The 20,487-nt window shown below is 38.1% G+C and overlaps 1 protein-coding gene across 1 annotated transcript; it reads right to left on the bottom strand.

Annotated features, from left to right (window-relative positions):
- Window positions 1-11: 11 nt before the first annotated feature.
- On the bottom strand, window positions 12-19,792 carry vsig8a (V-set and immunoglobulin domain containing 8a). The gene is made up of 7 exons (XM_039614749.1): window positions 19,690-19,792; window positions 15,547-15,722; window positions 12,894-13,098; window positions 10,905-11,057; window positions 10,114-10,236; window positions 7,658-7,799; window positions 12-511 (listed from the first exon to the last, which is right to left on the bottom strand). Exons 1-7 carry the CDS (start codon window positions 19,790-19,792, stop codon window positions 301-303), a joined length of 1,113 nt encoding a protein of 370 aa, XP_039470683.1. The 3' UTR covers window positions 12-300.
- Window positions 19,793-20,487: the final 695 nt, after the last annotated feature.

Here is a 20,487-nt window from a genome sequence, read left to right as displayed (position 1 = left end):
GAATTTCTAGAATTAGTGCTCTTTTATAGCTACATATTTTGATGATCTGCTTTATAGACATCCACCTAAATGTTGAATGATACAATCTAATATATCCAAGCCAATCAAATAACAGAACTTCCTTTTACTAAGATTATCTCAAAGCAATCACATTGAACAATGTTATCATAAAATCCTCACAGTGCATAGCTTTGAATTTGGTTAATTAAAGTCTCGGCAGGACTGCCACTACTGCATATTTTCAGTTTCAAGTTTTCAAACTGTCCTGAAACTTCTCTTTAATTCAGCTCGCTCTGAGTGTCACACTGCATATCCATATTTGCTGTTATACTCCGCTGGTGTGTGTTTGACCGGCCTGTGTCCGTGGCTGGTGCTGGAAGGAGTGTGGCTGAGTCCCTCATTCATCACCTCAGTGCCATCGACCTGGCAGTAAGTGACCTGTGGGAGCTGACTGGCGCTCTGGCTTGTGTGACGGCTGACGGGGCGGCTGTCAGGAGGTGGTGCGTCCTCCCTGTTTGACATAAACGTGGAATAGAGGGAGTTAAAGGAGCATTTCTGCAGATAGGAAATGCAGAAGCTGGGCAAAAAATGGGTGATGATTTGAACTGAAATACTAATTAAAATATATTAGAAGTTACAGTTTAACATGTTTGGTTTGTTACTGTAATTAGTCCAAAACTGACAACTAGCAGTTCTTACTCCTTAGGTAAAACAGCGCCAAGCCAAACAGAAGAGAGTTATAAGAGTCCTCTAACTGGCAAACAAATAAGCAATCTGGCTTTTACAAAAATCCTTTTTGTAAAATATTTTCCGGCTGAATAGGGGAGGTTCTCTCTGGTCTGACTTCAGAGACATACAGATAGTGGGGTTAGATTAATTGGTGACTCTAAATTGGCCAGTGGTGTGAATGTTGTCTGTCTGCCTTTCCCCTGCTTCTTACCCAGTGGCAGCTGAGATAGCTCCAGCCCCCCTGCAACACTGAATTAGAGAAGTGGAAGAGAATGAATGGATGCATGGATTGTAGATCCACTTTAACTGCTAAGCTTTCATAGTATGAATATCTAGCTTTATTTCCAGGATAAGCTTATTATTTGGGTGAATATGGCCCCATCCAGCCAAATTCTCACTAACTTTACGTTCAAAGGAGAAAGCCACTGCATCAAATGGACTTTCAGACATTATTTCCTTCAGAAAGGACCACCTGTGAACAATAATATAGTCCAAACCAATACTCCACTAGAATCATTAAATGCTGGCTTTTTTGCTGGCCCAAAACAAATCAACACAAGTTGTTGGTCTGGCTGTACTTTCAAAACAGATGGATAAAACAGCAAGTGTAGACTTTGGAGCAGTTTGCATATCATGGCGCAAAAACCAACATAGAACGGAAAACTATAGCATGTCTATGTTGGAATGTTCTACAGCTTTTTAACCTTGAAGGCTTTTAACTTATCAGAATTGTCATATTCCAATATGTTTAGTATGTCAGTAGTTTTACAAGAGCAAGCACATCGAGCCATAGATTAACCAGCTCCAGTGTAGCAGCAGCTACAAAGAACACCACGCTGCACATGAAGGCTGCTCTCTTATCAGAACAGAACAATAATATTGCCATTGGATTTAGCAAATGCAGTGCTCTGGAAAAGAGGGCTGTTAGCATTATTACTGAACAGTTTTTGTGCTGGGATCCTAAATTGATTTATTTCTATTTGGAAACACTGGCAAGCTCAGTGTGTTGTTTCAGTTTGAAATACCAGCGTTAAAATATATAAGAGACAATGCTGCAAATACTGGCTTTTTAATCTCCTCAACATTTGTTTAGGCTAATAAGATTAGTGGCTAAAGTAGTAATGTAACCTACATTACTGTCAGTGGTTTGGGTTATGCTTATTGTGAAGGATATGAACAGTTATATCTCTGCATTCATCAAAAATACAAGAAATGAAATCATTTATGAAGAAAACAATGGGATAAAAATTGAAACAGTTTTAGTACAGCCCACTTTAAACACATTGCTATTTTTCATAAATACCACAGTCTTATTTTTTAGTTGCCTTCTATATACTTGAATCCCCCACCCCACCCACCAGCACACACACACACACACACACACACACACACACACACACACACACACACACACACACACACACACACACACACAGTGGACATACGCTATTTACCGAGCAAAATAATGTTTCCCTGTAGGTAAAAGCAGAGATCTTTGTTGTTTTTGCCTATTTGGAGGCTCTTCCCAGGTGTGCCTACTTTCACAGCAGACCTTGCTTTAACTTTCTCCTCTTCTACTAAAGCATAACATTCACTCTGGTGGTGGTTTCAACCAGCAAACACTGACAACAGCATACAGAAGCATACAATCTCTCCTCGTCAACACTGCCAGCTTTCAAGCTTAGCTGCTTTGCATTCTGCATTTATGTAACTTTGAAATACCAGCTGGAATCTGCTTTTCTGTCAAAGAAAACATCCTCACACCTATCGAATTTGGCATTTTCTTCTCTCCTGTGCCAGCCAAGGACTCATATTTTTGTCGGTAAAGGGAATAAACTTACCCTGGTTTAGCAAAAATGGAAAAATTGGGCAACTTTGGCTCTTGCGTGTGTTGGGTGTAGCATCCTATGAAGGAAAAAAAAAACTGCCCTGAACTGAATGTGTACTAGTTTAATCAACTCCAATTAGTATCTTATTTCCAAGGTATTCCCACACCTATTTTAATCTGCTAGTGAAACCATTTCTCTCATAATTTATATAAAGGCTGATTTGAAAACTGTTAACCTGCATACAGAATTAGCTGCAAGTTATTAATGGATTCATACAGATTGTTTTCTTCTGTGCTTCTATTCATTTTCATTCTTGCTGCATAATAATGTATAATTATAATATTTTTTGCTGTTTTAAAAAAATCATTATACATCATTATATTAATTGACTTCTTTATATCTGCTGTAATTAATGTTCACGCTGCTTTACACACTGAAGCCTGGATTATTTGATCTAGGATTGTTTATGTTAAGCCTGGATCAAATGAGTCAACTTGGATAGGCTTCAGCCCCCTGTAGGCCGATAGAGAGACGGATATTTTTGTCAGGTAGATTGACTCCAAATGCATGACGGTTTTGCTTGATATTTGCTTGATGTCTAAATAAGCAACTGTTGCTTTCAAGTTTAAGTCACACTGTTCAATCTACCAATTTCATCCTCAGTTATAGGATCACTGTAGTCAGAAGTATATGTCCAGCAGCAGTGCTCCCGGTGCTTTGATTCAGTGTGAAATGCTACATCTCCCATGTTTTGGCCATGATGGAGAGCTGAGTCACTATTTTAATTGATATGATTCTCCCTGTGACTAATCTGAACTTTTCAAGCTGCTTTCTTTACTTTTTATCCAGAAAACTCAAGTACCCAGTGGATTTGACATTAACTGTAGTTGTCATCACTCAAGTTATTAGAGCTTTGCCATCTCCCATCTATTAGCATTTCTCTCTGATGACTTGTTCATGTGAAAACTGTTGAACCTCTGTATGTCACAGATATGGAGAACCGTGTATAAGTATTGTGGCTTGAAGTGCTTCTCTGTCTCCTGTGCACAACACTGTCCTCCCACACTGACACTGCACTCGTTTCAATGTCTACTTTGAAAGCATGTGGGCTGTTTTCAACTGCATATGAACCACAACTCCAACATTTCTTTCTTTTTTTTTTTGTCTTTTTGGTGAGACAAGGTTTATTTGCAACAGGAGAAATCCTTTCACAGATGTCAGAACATGAGGTCATCTGCAGAACAATGCCCCTAGAGCACCACTGCACTTGGTGTCCCACATGCCCTTTTTAACTAGTTACACAGTTTTCACTGTTCCAGGGGAGAAAACTCCACTAAAAATAATAACCCAGAAATGAACAAATTGGATTTTCTCACATATGGATTTTTAAACCGTGAAAATATTTTCACAAAATCAGGCTAAAAAAACAGGAGGATTCGCAATTTGCAGAGGTCTACTGTAGATTTAAAAAAATGTAATTAATGGGAAAATTAGAGGTAGAGATACCAAACAAGATTTAGATTTAAACTTTCAAAACTTGCCCCCATTTCCAAGTAGGTGTGCTGTTGAAAACTGTCTCATCTGGCCTACCAGAAGTGACGATCAAAACATCACAGCCTTTTTTGAACATTGCTGCCAAAGTACAAAAAAACCCCCAAGAAAATGTAGCAGGAATTACATAGGTAATAATGTGAAAAAATACATACATCCTGTGCATGTTTGATGTATTTGAAATGTAAACGCGTTAGAAGCGAGTTACCTGTCTTATTTAAACCTCTGACATCAAGGGCATGGTGTTCTCTTTGCTGCTGAGGTATATGGTGTCATCGTGCCAACATCTGAAGAGCTCTCTAAGGCCTTAAGTAAAGACATTGTTGATGCCTGTGAATCTTTCATGGGATTTAAAAATAGCTCCAAAGTATTTTAAACAGCAGACATGTTTGACGCAGACCAAAGGCAGCTTTTCTGGAAAGGGACCTTGTACGAACTGTGAAGCATGTTGCTGTTATGATTTGGAGTTGCTCTGTTGCCTCAGGGACCAGACAGCTTGCAGTCATTGATTTAGCCATGAATTCTGCATCATCAAAGACTGCTTAAAGATGATGTGATGCCATCTGTCCAAAAGCTGGAGCTGGACCTTAGGATAATGATCCAAAACAGGCTAACAAGTCCACTAAGGAAGGTCTTAGAAAGAAGGAATGGAGGGTTATGGAATGGCCAGGTTTAAGTCCAGATTTGAATCCCACTAAAATGTTGTAGACAGGGAAATTAGCGTATCCTTCAACACATTGGACAATATGTTGAGAAAAATCTTAGGAAGCATTTTACAGACAGCAGAAAAAATATAATTATAAAACAAAAACTATTCTTGGGGCAGCGCTGTTGCCTCACAGCAATAAGATTCTGGGTTTGAATCCACCATCTGGCTGAGTCCTTTCTGTGTGGAGTTCACATTTTTTCCCTGTATCTGCACTGGCTCTCTCTGAGTACTCAGGCTTCCTCCCACAATCTAAATACATGCAGTTAATAGGGTTAGATGATGCTAAACAGGAGTATGAATGGCACTGATTGGATAAGCAAAAAATGGAACGATGTATTGAACTATATTCTCTGCATATTTATTTCAATATTTGTGGGACACATTTTATTTCACTTTAAGTCATTCAGTTCTCTTTAAAAGTGCTTTTAGATGGTTTACATGCCAGTGTTTAATACTGCCTTACATTATGCACTTTGAACATCCTCTGCTTTTGAAATCTGCAGAGAGTTACAGAGGATAGCAAAGTTTTACAAAATCTTTTCAAGCCAGTGAAATGATGTATTTGGAGGTAGGATTGACTGACGCTAATAGCGGGGGAAGTTAGCCTTCAGGGCTTTCTACCCGAAAGCCTTTAGGCTATCACGTAAGATAAGAGCAAAAAAGTAAACAAATCCAGCAGGTTGTGCAAAAATGGGCCAAACGCACGACTGTCACCCATGAAAACAGTTCTAAGTCCAGTTGTGGTTTATTTTAACCCCACCACCCCCCCTTCATTAGAAAGGTCAGCTGGCTATCTAAATATACTCTTAACATAAATTTCCAACAAGTGATTTCTATTTTTTCTTCCCTGATTGCATGAACATATTTCACTGAGGTGAAATTGTGAATGAGTGGCTCAGAAAGCATTATTTTCATACATGGATTTTGCCACCAAAGAGTCGGGATCTTACCTCCACTGAAGACCTTTGGGATTTGCTGAAGACAATTTTTGTGTTTTGACTGTCCAAACCTTATTGCAATTCTGTGGAGTGTATATTACCTACAAAATATAACCTCTAACAGTGGTGATATCTAAAATAACACATATGTTTACATAAACCTTGATCAGACTTTGGGCTAATATACAGCCTTCTGTGTTAGAAAAAAATCACATCTATCAAAATTCCCTTTAAAACCAGCATTCGCAAAGCTGGGCGCAAGGCAGAGTCCACATCTAGTGGACTGTGCCTGATTTTTCTCTCACTCAGTAAAATATCTGTGTGCTTACAGACAAATTGTGTTTGGCTTACTGGGGATTTAAACATTATATACACCAGTACTCACTGCTATAACATTTTTTTTCTTTCTATAGCTATCTATTTATGATCTGCCACCAAAAAAAAGGCAATTAATGGAATTAAATATTTGTTTCTAGTCTTTACCCTGAGCTGTCTTCCTGACTTCTGCACCCTAATTATAGGGTGCGGAAGTCAGTGATCTTATGTACTGATCCTCCTTAAAGCAAAGAATATTATTTTAAAAGCTTTTGCTTGAAAAATGCAACCATGTTCCACATGTTTCTCTGTTTTTTTTTAGTAGTAAAAGAGTACTTTTAAATCACATTATCTTGTACCTTGGCAGGCCTTCTCTATATCAAATAGGAAGTCTGACATTCCTTCCAAAATTAAAGATCTCTAAATTATAATTACAAAAGGCTGCAGAACAAAATTGAATATGTAGTCCCCTAAGGTACTAAACCACAAATACAAAATTACAAAAGATTGAGCATTAAAATTTGGAGGATATTTCAAAGACAGATCTAAGAAACTGCTCCAGACACTTGTGGTATCCACTGCTGTTCTGTATGTTTTAAAAGTTATAAGGTCAGTATGTGTACTTGTCAAGAGTTTATTTTTAATAAGACATTCTTCAGGTTGAATAAAGACACTCAGACAGTTAGAATATAATAACAGCAACGTGCACGGGTGAGGACTCTGGCGAGACCCACACACTGAGTGCAGGCAACAGTTCTTTATTTATAGGTTACATCGCGTATGCAAGTACATCACATTTCCTCTTTTACAAGTTCCTCTAAACCAATGGTTGTGTGTGTGGGTGTGTGTGAGTCACATGTGTGTCTGGCTGCTTCTTCTAGGAAACGTGGTGCACTTTTGAACTCTTGTGGTTTGGGTGCTGCATCTGTTTCCTGTTTAACTTATTTGTGTTGTAGAGTTAAATGTCAGCTTGCAAAACAGTGGAAAAGTTCAGCAAATCTTGTGAAATATATGAACACTTCATGATATGCTTGTTAATGAAAGATAATAAAACAACGAATAAAAACACATAAAACATAAAATCTTACAACAGTACTATATTTGCATTACCCTGCCTGAATAAAATTAACACCTTGATTTAAGGTGTTAAAAAAATCTGCATATAAAAGTAGTGATGAATGTGTAGAACAGGAATTGAATCATAACATTTTAAAAAAGCTCTGGTGGAGAACAGAGATGTTACCACGTGGAGTGTCATGAAACTTATTTTTTTCCCTATACTTTTGTTGTATTTGCATGTTTCTTGTTTGGTTTTATGTCTGGGATTTATATTCTATTCTTATCTGAATGACTTTGATGTGTGTTGTTTAATATCTTACAGTTTAATTGCCTCTCTGCCTTTTAAAGCTCTGCCGTTGGTGTCGTGGTTTTGATCTTTAAAAAACTGTGCAAGTTCACACAATGTACTATCCAAATGTTCACAGCACGCTGGTAAAATTCAGCACTAATAGAAGCTGAAGTTTAGCAAAGTAAGTTATCTACCCATCATCATCATCTTAAAATGCACTGCTGTATCTGCACTGTACCTGATGTCATTGGATAATTCCTTCTCATAGCGATGTCTGCTGCTCAACTTCCAGTACAGAAGCGCAACGAAGACCAGGAAGATAAAGATGAGGAGCAGGGAACCAACAATGGTGCCAACTATCACAGCAGCTCTGTTTGGAGCTGCAAAATAAGTATGAAAAACATTCAATTATTCACCCTGAAGTTCTGTTTTAACATCTTGTTTCAAAGAAATAAAAGTACAAAAACTGTAATTCCTAAACAGTTAATTGCCAGACTTTTGTTAAACCTTTTCCAAGCGGAAAGTCTACAGTTCAGTCACATCTTGATTGATTTGAACTGTGCCTCTGTACACCAGAGGCTAAACTGTGATGTTATCCAATTACTTATGGGCCTCATTCTGTCTATCTGTGTCTGTCTGTACTTGAAAATGGTTTATGAATTTCTGATTTTCTTGAGTAAATGGTTTGAACTTACATATCACTTTAGCTTGGCTCTACAAAATGCTTTCTAACACATCTCTCCTTTCACACACTAACACATGCAAAGTGCTTGGCTGATATACTTGATATACTCATGAGAGGCTTTTTCAAGTAAATTAACTTACAGCCATTGCTCACCTGTTATAAGCACGGCAATCCCTTGGGTTTCCAGCAGAATATTGCTGACTCTGTTTAACTGTAGCAGTATCTTAGCATAGCTAAGAAGAAGTCAAGTCAAATTATTATTCTAAACACAGAAGGGCTCTCTCTCTGTGGCAAATAATGGATAGGCGGAAGGTTTCTAAGGTGACGGTGCATGGTACTCAAGAATCCTTTGCAGAAAGTGCAACAGTTGTATTCAAAGCATGATCAGGCACACCGAAAGTAAGCACACCATCCAAAGATCAATACATTAAGTAGCAGTCCACCTCTCAGGAGGAGAAACAACTCTTGGCGTGGGATGAAATATATCCGGATTTTATGGTGGATGCTTGAGATTTGTAGTGTTAGCAGACAGGTGTGTGAAAGGAGACAAACAGGGGAAAGAATGATACTGCAGTGTATCAAGCTCACAGTGAATGATAGTAGGGTGATTTTACTTTCACCCTGACCGAGGACAAGTACCACTCCAGTTTTCATAGAGATATGCTACGTGGCATGCTTCACCCTGTGGTTGGCACTCTTTGTGGAGAAGGATTCATATTGCGGCAGGACAATGGGCCCAAAACACCTTAAAGCCATATCATGGATGTTTCATTATTGCACACTGAAACACTGTCAGATCATGCTGGGACATCAATGCCTGTCAGATTTTGAGTGCTGTTATCAGATCAGGAAATGCCACTCATTATTTATTTATTTTTTTTAAACCACATTGTTAAAAATATCATTTTGTAATGAAAGATTTTCTATTAAACCTGCTTGAGCTCAGGTTTACTGGAGAGCACAGTTGTGCTTTAAATTATGTCCCCATTGCCAATAGTAGACCAAATCAGCGTAGTCCAGTGAAAACTACACGTAGGTTTCCTGCGACTTGGATGTAAAAGCATGAATATATAATATATTTCCTGGCAGTTAAAAACAGGATTAATATGCTAGTCTTATACTGTTTCTACCTGCTTTTATTCTATAATATGGCACTAATTATGTTGCAAATCCTTGGTTGAGGGCCACAAGCCTAAGGGTTGACACTTGGAATAAAAATGAATGACTGTGAATGATTCACTGCTTGAAGCTTAACATCTAAGCACTTATTCAAGGGGGTCTGGACCTGACGAGATGCATTGGGGCCTGCTCCAGAGATCATAAGGCCCAAAGACAAACTCATACTATGGATCCAACGGATGCAGATGGTTGTGTGAGTCTTAAACTAAATGATGATCTCATCTGTACTGGCAGGCTGTAACACAGACTGTACTTCCCACTGGTGCTCTCACTGTCAACAGATTCATTGCCTGTGAGACAGCTCTGCTATACCCCTCATATCTGTCTTGTTTAGATGTATTACTGTACATAGATTGCCCTCATTTAAGGCATCTCACTTAAAATTGAGTAGTGTTTCTGCTTATATTTAATTAGTCCACTTATTTTTTTGAAACTGCCTTTGCTTTATTTCATCTGCATTGAAGAAAGCCAACAGGGTCTGCAGACCTGCTGGAAGAAGAATTATCATAGCTTTACACTTGCGTGAATTTGTGATTTAACACCAAAAAAAAGTTAGCGATGAAAAGCAGAAGGCTAAAAACTTTCAGCGAATAAATGTTTTTCTTGTCACGGAAAGCGTCCCTCTCCCATCATCGTTAGACAGCATAAAAAGAACGTCACACTAATGTTACAGTGTGTGAAAAGCACAGCAAAGAGGAGATTTTGGCACAGCTACAAAGAGAGGAGATTTAAGAGGATGAACTCGAACATCCACGTCTTTCATGATCTGATGTGTGCGTCATCCGTCATGCATGTGAACACAAGCAGTCTGTGTGAGTGTGCTTTCTTACGTTTGTTGGCTTTCAGGTTCAGCATGCAGCTTTCTACTCCAACAGCATTGTTTGCTTCACAAAGGTAGATCCCTGCAAAGCTCTCTGAGTGGTTGCTGATTTTCAGCTCTCCGGTCACACTGTCTGGTTAAATGAGCACGCGCCAACAAGCATAGATTAATTCAGGGTATACATACTGTACATTATAAGGTGCTCAAATGAAAATTGATCAAACTGCCATCTCTACATGAAAAAACAAAAAACATGAAGCTCATTAGTATGCAGGTTTGGAGCAGATTTTCATTACGTATGCATGCAAACAGAGTTTGCTTGTCGTTTCCTGCTTATATAAGGCACTGATCAATGTAGTTTGCAGTAAATATGTTTGGGAAGAACAAGGAAATGTTTCTTGTTGTAGAGTGAGAACTAATGGGGAGAAATGCAAGTAAAATGGTAAAATGCCACCATTATAATAGTCTTGATTAAAATAAGCTGCAGGGTTTATGTTATAATCCAATATTGCCACCCAGGAGTTTTGCCATGTAAGCAATCAGCATACAAAATGAAAAAAATTTATTTTTTTGGAAAAAAGGTGACAAAGTTAGCAAATAATGGACGCTCACAAAGAAAATGATTTTCATTGAGTTTTTGCTCACACAGCATCAAATAATACAGTGCCTCAGTCCCAAGGCACCCGCCCCCCACCCCTCCAAACTCCAACACACGCATATACACATACACAGACTCTCGAGCATGCACGTATTCTCTTTGATGTGCAGTATCATTGTGACATCAGCAGAGGTCACACTTACTCTGTGCGGCTCCATCAGGGATGGAGCCAGCTCTTTCTCTCCTCCATGTGTATTTTAAGGGAGTGGAGCCTTTTGCAGACTCGCAGTGCAGAGACACAGGATTGCCAATCAGTTCCCCTCCCTCCACCCAGCACTTAGGTACAGACGGCTTCTCTGAAATCATACAACAAATGGATAATTTTCCTTTGCCATTTCCATTCTATTTCTTCAAAGGAAAAGGGAAAGAAAAAGAAATAAACAGCACAGCTTTATAGCTTTAGGATGAAAAAGGGGGAACCTTTTTGACTGAGTTTTGCCACATATACAAACAATACAGAGGGTTTTTTGTTTTTGTTTTCCAACTCAGATGTGCTATAAATTCTATGAATCAACCCAAAAAAAGCACATCTCCAAGACAAATTAATGTTCAAAATCCTTATGGAGTTAAAGCTTGACGGCTAATGATGGCAAGGCTGAACAATTTAGACACCAATGCCATCTTGTTTTGAAGAAATGTGAGAGGATCGAAATTGCTACCCATTAGGGTGAGACTGAAAATGTTACACAATACTCTGAGCATGTTGCACATTTGCACAATTTACATAGTGAAAGAAGAATTACAAAACTCTGTCCGCCAATTTCTCAGGATATTTTTTTCAAACCACTTATGCTATACACGATTGCACAAGGAGTCTAATCTATAAAATGAATTGCTCTCAGGACTGCCTTGTGTTGCTGTCAGCAAGAAAATAGCTATGGGTAATCTGCTGACATATAAGAGTGTGGTATGGATATTTATTTAACAATGTGTACGTTTCATTGAGGAGGGAGGTGATGTTATCTGGAATTTTAGAACACTTAAATGCTTCTTGGAAAATATTGGAGAAATAACACAGGCTGTGGCAGATATAGGTAGGTAATTTGGTCCCAGGTTGGATAGATTACGTTCTTCAGGTCATTTTCAACCAAAAAAATGTTTTATTGAACTGAAACATTACTGCAAACCAATAATATATGTTATTTCCTTCCTATCCTGAGACCCTAGCTGCGAGATGGCCTGCAAACTTGGATTTTTTGAAGAATGTTTCATCACTACAGTTGTACAATAAGTTGTACACTCTCAGTTTAGACTTTTGGATGTAGGTTCTACAGGACTTCTGAGGGAGTTGGACTGCATCAATTATCTGCTCCATAATGAGACACATTATTTAATACCATACTCAACTGTAAGTCTGGCAGCGAGGTGACTGTCCTCCACCCCAGTTACTGCTCAGTCTTCAAAATAGATGAGATTGACTAAGTAAGTTCCTTTTCCCAACTGGCAAACTTTAAGATTCAGTACACTGACAAATGGCTCTTAGTGAAGTGTCATTAGTTTTAGACAAAGCCATCTTCCTTCAGTTCATTCATTTCCATTTGTAAAATTGCAAACACACCGGCCTCTATTCGCAGCAAACTCCATCTACTGATGAAGACTGATGTCCAGAGAAAGCTAGTAAGTGAACCTTCATTTCAGATTGTGTAATTCAATCATGCAAGTATTCACTATCCCGCAATTCATTACTGGACTCTAAAAAAATATAAGTTCTAAGTGATTGGTTTTGTAATGCGTTATAAAAAGGAGCAAAATGCATGTTCTAACAAAGCAGGGAAACTTTATTGCAGATTAAATGGTTTAAGCACTAGATCAAATCGGCCCATTTAACACAAATTTAGGGACTCACTTGTCATCAGATAAATTATTTTTTCTTACTACTACTTCTTTTGGGTGCTCCCTTTAGGGGGTCACCGCAGCGGATGACCTGCCTCTGTCACACCCTATCCCTAGCATTCTCCATCCTCAATCACACTATGACATGACAAGGCAATATTAACTACTTAAATAGAATAGGTGCCTCCTGAAGTACTAAACACCAAGAACACTGCAGTTTGGAAAGGTGATGGACATAAATAATGCAGCTAGCTGACATCTAGGGTGACCCCAAGATGCAACCTAAAGCCTGGTCTTACCCATTACCACCAGTGACATCTTGTGCATGTCCACTCCAGGTGCTTTCTTCACTTTACATTGGTAGGTAGCGGTGTGAGCAGGTGACAGCAGAGCAATCGACAGTGAAGCGTCACCCATCGAGGGATCACCAGCAGCAAAGCTGAGCTCTCTTTCAAATGCATGGTTACCATAGAAGTACTTAGTGCCACCGGTATAGGATACAAGCTGATGGAAAAAATAAAGACAAGTATGAGCGAATTCAGCAAGTGACTGACATGGTGTTAATGTCACATGCAGTCTTATTAAATTAAATGTAACATGAGTGGTTGGTTGAATTACCACCAAACCTGGACCTCAGAGGGTCTCTAAAAATCTCTTTTAGTTCAGTGTTTTACTTTTAAAGCACGTTTACTGTGGCTCAGTTTCACAACACTCATCAGTCTCATTTCTAGCAACAGCAGGGAGCAGCAAAAAAACCCCCCAAACCTGCCAAGCACCAAAAGGCATAATAACTAGTTAGTAAGAAATGGAAATGCAGTTAGATTTTATTTTCCTCATTTAACCAAGAACAAATCAGGGAGATCTGTAGCGTATCTGCACATCATCAAAAAGAGAAACAACTCAAAATGAATGCTTTCAGGTTTTGGTTTTATATGGATGACAGGATCTTTCCCATTTGCAAGACTTATAAATGAAAAATTGTTTGATCGCACATTAACATATCTATATACACTTTTTGGTCAGATATTAGAGTTGTGTGCTCATTAGCTGGTTGTAAGTTCTTTAAAGTGGACCTATTATTTGTTCCTTATTTTCTGATTTTTCCTTTTTTTTTTTTCACTAAACATGGCAAAAGTGATGACGTCACTGAGTAAAAGTCACCTCTATAAGACAAAAAAAAAAAATCATGCAATATGTGCTCCACATGTTTTCTACTCTTGTCTCTGTATGATGTCAGTCAAAAAAGATATCCATCATTTCAGTCACAGTTCTAGATCCAGCTCCATCTGCTAGCTGTTCAAACCTTTGTCAGCCAGTCAGAAGAAAGTTGGCTAAAAGGAAGAGTGGCCTGTAAGAGACAGAAACTAAAACTGCTTTTCTTTAGACAGAACTAAAAATCAGTACCAAAGCCCAGAATAAGGCAAATGGTGATTATTGTGAACTGTGAATTATGCAAAACCACCCCCTAGTAAAGAACAAGAATAAAGACATGGAGCTGGAAATGTGCATAAATAGGTCTACTAGTTTACAATTAGGAGCAAAGCCTCTACTACTTAATGCGTAAAACTACAATATATCACATTCAATTTTGACTTGAACCAGAATTTTACAATGTTTTTAATATTGGTACATTATACATAGTAGATCTAGTCAATCATTGTATCGGCTTTGCATAGGGAGAGATGAAAGGGGGAAAAAAACGTTCTCCCGAGTCTTAAACACTAATGACTTGTTTAATTTAAAAGGCAAATGGGATAAACAACTAATTCCTGTGAAATTAAAAGGTAGTGAGAGTTCATCAACTCTCCAGTCTCCTTGAATGAATATTAGTTTAGACTTAGAGGTTTAGGGTGCATGTGCACCACATGAGATTTAGAATAGAAAAAGGTGACGTGAAATCCGAATAGATTAAAAGATTTAGGGATTGTTTTGTGAAGTGGTTTTCTGACACCTAATTAGGGGTGCATGCAGTTTCTGGTGAATAGAGTGATTAATGACAAAAGGCTACCAAAAGGGATGGTGTACAAGATGGTAGTTAGCACAGCTCTCCTATGTGGGTCAGAGATGGTGACAGCTGAGTTAAAGATTGCCAAGATTTGCATTGGGACTGAAAATGATAAGCAGGATTAAGAGCGAGTATATCAGAGCAACAGCTCAGGTGAGATTGACAGATGCGGGAAGGAGTAAGAGAGGCAAGATTGAGCTGGTTTGGAAATGTGAAGAGGAACGAGACCTGGTATGCTGGGATAAGCATGTTGAAGAGGGAGCTGTCATGCCAGAGGAAAAGAAAAAGGCCAAAGAGGAGGTTTATGGGTGTGATGAGAGAAGATTTGCAGGTGGCTGGCAAGGATGTAGAGGGCAGGAAGAGATTCAAACAGATGATCTGCTGTGGTGTAACAAGAACAGCAACAATAATAAGTTGGCTTAGCTGTATTCAGAATCCTTGTTTGAGTTTGGTGAGAGATGTTGAACTCTTTCATTTCACGGACCTTCGTGTTCAAATCATTTGCTAACAATTTCAGATGCTATTATTGAAAATGCATTTGTGATTTACTAATAATTTAATGGGAAAATGGAGACAACATTCAATGCACTTCAGTGAAGGGCATGCCAGTCTTTTTTATTGAGTGCTACAGCTGGTCGGATTGACATGCAAAAATATAGGCATGACTCAACTTTAACATGAAAGAATACAATCTGAAAGAGTTAATGAATAATAAGCGAAGAGTGGAACTATTTAACTGTAGATTTTTTTTTTTAACTGGAATAATCTGTACCAAAGAACATATTCTCAAAAATAACTGGTACTTAGATCCAAAACACTACCAAATGTTTCCAAACATTTGAAATGGCATAAAATAACAAAACGTCTGAATACTGCAATTTAATAAATTCATCCTGTATGCATTTTATAGATAGTATTGTCTGGGTCGATATCAAGTTGCATCTTACCATTTGATCTTTCTGTGTGGTGTCTGGACTGATCACAGACCATTCGATGTCAAGTTCCCCAGTGTCACGAGGGCTTGGTTTGTAGCTGCATCCCAAAGTCACACTCTCTCCCTCTGCCTTACGGATGGTCTGTGGGCCCTTGGATGTCACCTGCAAGCCTTGCGTGTATCCCAGCTCTTAAAAAATTCAGAACACTTGCATCAAAGGAATGCAAACATTAAATAAACATCATAAGGTAGTGCATTAGACGACAGAGCTTTCTGGATTTTTTCCCCTCCAAATCTCTGATTACTCAATTTACTGGAATAAATCTTCTGTCCTCCTATACAGTCACAGTTGGAATGTGGCAGCCCATACACTACCAATCCCATAATGCACAGGTCACATCATATACTCAGGCATCAATGCCTTCCTTTGGCTGTCAGTGCTGGTTGGACTCAGTTTCACTCCACTACTTAAAATAATAAATGATGACCTTGAGCACTGGATCAATCTACCACTATTCATCACAGGCTGAATTCCAATTGTTAAAACATCAATATCTTCTAAAAATAAATTATATAGTCAGTTATCTCAACTCGTCCGGCTGCCAACCGTATAATTCCTAAATACTTTCAAAATTCTACAAGAAAAACAAGACATCAAGAATTAAACAGACAACCCTTCCAAAAAAACGTAAAACAAACAAACAAAAACAAAAGAGGACAAGAAGCACTGTGTTTTTAATCATTTTCATCATAAAATGAAAACGTCTTAAATGATCAGATAACACCCAGTTAGACATCAAACAGTCTGTAAAGACATCTTAGTTTCAGATCAAGCATGCTCCCGTCAGACACTCAAACAGCATTGTTTCAAAACATTAACAGCAACAATAACTGACAGGTTGCACCATCTATTTCTACTCTAACATTTGATGTACACTGTATGAAAAATGTATCACACATCTTCAACACATTTCTCAAATTAATACCCTGGTCTCATTCTCCTGCTTCATCAAGAGGTAATGGCATGAGAAGCAGACATTTTCTGGAATATCTCCAACTCAAATCATCCAGCCAGTCAAAACTTAATTTTGCAGTTATCGTCCCGGATCTTGCTTCTGCATCTTGAGAACTAATAAACATCTGTCCCTCAAAAAAAAATAAATAAATAAAACAAAACAAAAAAACAAAACTAAATGAGAACTGAACTTCATCATCATCAGCTGCCAACTTGTGGAATCAAAAACAAAGTACAGAACTAAAATTTAGATTCATATCAGAAATATTACCATATTGTGTACAAAATACACTAGTTAGCTCTGATCACCCTACTTCATTCTGTGCAGCAGCTACACAACTTTGGAAAGACAACACCAGGTCACTCTTTGTCTTTCAAGGCTGCCACTACTCCCCATCCCTCCACCTGCCCAAGAGACATATTAGCAATTTTAACAGGGGAAAAAAAAGATAGTATTCAATGCAGAATATCTATATTTTACAATCTAGAACAAAACTGAAATACTAAATCCTCGATCCATCTCCTGTGGAATCTTTGCAACAAACCCTATTCTTAGTAATATCTATATTCCCCAAGGTTTACATATGCCACCTTTATACCAGAATATTTCCACACAAATGACAGCAATGTAAAATATGGTAATAAAAGCACAGCAAAACATTCATCATGATAAACCCTCCACCCCTGTCACTCTGTATGTTCCCCAACTAATCTTTTATCATTATTTGACTTTCTAATGAAATGATAACAGTAGTAGGATTACTCTCAATTTTCTTTTTCTGTCCCACTTCTAATATTCACCCCTGGTCCAAAACCTTTGGTTATAAGGAGGCACACAAGTACCCTTAGAGGGATTCTTATTATTTTATCATCTCTTGTATAAACTATATTTGATTGATTTCTCATCAGAGCCTCCTCCATGTATATTGTTTTGCAATAAATAAAGAATTAAGAAGTTTCTGCTAGCTGTTTAATTACAGCCGTGCCAGTTGTAAGTAAAAATAAATTAATTACACACATACTGATTCTAATCTAATCCTTCTTTTTGTTGTCAGTGATAAATATCCTATTTTCACACTTACTGGGCCACAGTTTACAGTCTCCACATCTAATGATTCAGGATATTTTGTTAAAGGAAGGCTGAGTACAAAAACATAATTGTTTTAGCCAAATATCACAAAGGGATATGAAAAGCACTTGGACAAATTAAATTAAGAAATATTTAAGACTGGTTACAATTTTTTTTTAAAGCAGCCCTCCAGAAGAAAAATGAGATTCAGAGAATAAGTAACTCTATGCTGTTCTTGGCAAAACTAATCTCAAAGAGCTTTGCATCATTGTATTGGCTCTGTCACAAGGCCAGCATATTCAAGCTCAACAAGAAAAACTGGCTTTTGTGGTATGCAAACATTTGGAATTAGTTGCAAAAGGTGAAAAAAAAAAAAAACTGCAAAGAAACCTTTTTCTAGATAAAATCCCCAAAATTTATCTGGGATTTTATCTAGAATTGGTAGTCTATTTATGTTGGTTGGTTTCCTGGCAACTTAAATGGACTTGGCTTTTAATTGAAGTCCACAAATATTCAGTAGGGTTAAGGTTAAGGTCGGGGCTTTGGCAAGGCCGTTCCAGAAGCTTGATTTCAGCCTGCTTTATCCATTTCAAAATCAGTTTTGATGTGTGTCTGGGAACATTGTCATGCTGAAACTTCTGTCGAAGTTTCAATCATCTGTTGATTTGAGTTGAAGCTGAAGAATCTGAAGATAGAATAATGAAAAATAACTATCCCCTTTCTGCATTGCATGAGTACCACTGGCAGCAAAACAGCCCAAGAGCATGATGCTACCACCATCGTGCTTGACAGCTGGTATAGTGTTTTTAGGTTTGAAAGCCCCACCTTTACTCCTCCAAACACACCTTAATCATTCTGGCCAAATACCTTAATCTTTTTCTTGTCTGATGATGAAAGTTTCTCCAGAAGACATTTAGCTTGTCCATAAGAGCAGTGCACAATTTCAGTTGAGCTTGATTGTGTCAATTTTGGAGCAGGGGCTTCTTTCTTGGTTGGCACCCTCTCATTTCATGGCGATGTAAAGCTTGCTTCACTGTGGACAGTGACAGTGGTGTTCCAGCAGTTTCAAGTTCATGCTGCGTCACCCCTGGATGACACACTTGTATACCTCGTACTTATGTACAATTGTTTGAACTGATGATCCTGGAATCTGTAATTGTTTAGAAATGTCTCCAAGAGACCTTCCAAATTTCTGCAAGCTCAGATCTTAATTGAGTTCCTTGGACTTTCTCATTGGACTGACAAATATCATAAACAATGAGTGATGCCAAACAAGTTTTATGCGGGTAAAGAGAAACCACCCGTTGCAGTCAATCATGATCACTACTGAGAAGTTAAAGTACACTTTAGAGCCTTCAGCACCACTTAATAAAAGATTTAAGTGAATGTCTGAATACATTTGACCCTGTATGTGTACATTTGACCCTGTGAGGGCTAGAGAAAATCCCCCCAAAAATTCTTAAAGGTGCATGCTATATAATCATTACATCCTAGAAAAAGAAGAGTTCAAATAAATCATTAAAAAGCCAAAACAAATTACCATGATATTCATAACCATGAGTGCATGTGAACTTCTGACCACAACTGTAAGTGCTTAGGGGGGAAAAGTACATAAACATAAACTACATTTCAGATAATTCTGTTTGTCTATAGTACATAAAATATACTTTTTTAAATATACTTCTCAGTCAAAATAAGAAGACCTGCCCAGTATAAGAGCCGCACCCTGAAGAAGGAAAAACACACACACACACACACACACACACACACACACACACACGTTGCACATATGTGAGTCCCAGGAACATTAGGGAGTCAACAATCATCTCCAAACATAATCTCTGATTGGACAGCCCGGGCACCATGGTAACATGGAAAACTAACACCACTGAGCTCTATGTCTCAGCAGACTTCAATAGAGAATAGATGTGAAGGTCTCAATTACTGCCCATAAAAATATGTCTTACTTAATGTTAGTTTTTCTAAAACAGTTTTATGCAGTAGATAAATACACCATATTTACCATGTATGCATGCATAGGTAGATTCATGTGATTCAGTCTGTGTACTTACCTGAGCTCAAGAGAACTGCAGCACATAACAAGAACACAGAGAGCCAGGGTGGGCAGCTGAGGTAAAATCCTGTTCTCAACTGAGTGCGGCTTTGTTTAAACATACTGTTCCTTTTTAGTAGTCGCTAGTAGCTGGCCAAAATAATGAGTACAGTGTCCTCAAATATATAGTTTATACGTCACATGTAAAAAAATAAATAAAAAAAATAAAGTATTCATATAGATACTTTATACCAATATTACCTGAATGGAGGTGCTACACACACATCTATCTGTGGAATACAAAGGAACAACAGCAGTGTGATACCTGTTGCTCTTGCTTTAATGCGAGCTCCTCTTGTAGCCCTTCCTCATTACCATAAAGCTTTCTGATTGGATAGTGACCACTTTAACAAAAGGTTACCTTGATATTGCTATTCAGCTGTTAATACTGCTTTTAACACCCTCCGTTCTTCCCTTTGTAATCACAAGTTAATGAATACAAATTATGTACAATTTTAGAAAACCAATCAAAATGTGCTTCAGGAAATCAGTGTCCAGGCAGCTGAATAACAATGCAATACAATCTCTCTGTAAACAAGAGAAACTGAAGGAGCAAACAATGGCTGGGAAACTCAGGGTGCTAATTTGAAGAGAGCTGAACTCCACTGAAAGCAAATCACCTGCCACAAATTGCTGCTTTGTCTACAGTCAGCTTTGTGTGTTTTTTGTCCAAGTTGTCTGTCTCTGTTCAGTCTCCTATTACCCATTAAATGTGTTTTTATTGATTTTTTTTTGGTTTGTTTTTATACCACCCCCC

Source organism: Oreochromis aureus, linkage group 7, assembly GCF_013358895.1.
Source record: "Oreochromis aureus strain Israel breed Guangdong linkage group 7, ZZ_aureus, whole genome shotgun sequence".
Taxonomy (NCBI): Eukaryota; Metazoa; Chordata; class Actinopteri; order Cichliformes; family Cichlidae; genus Oreochromis; species Oreochromis aureus.
This window is presented reverse-complemented; position numbering and strand designations above follow the sequence as displayed.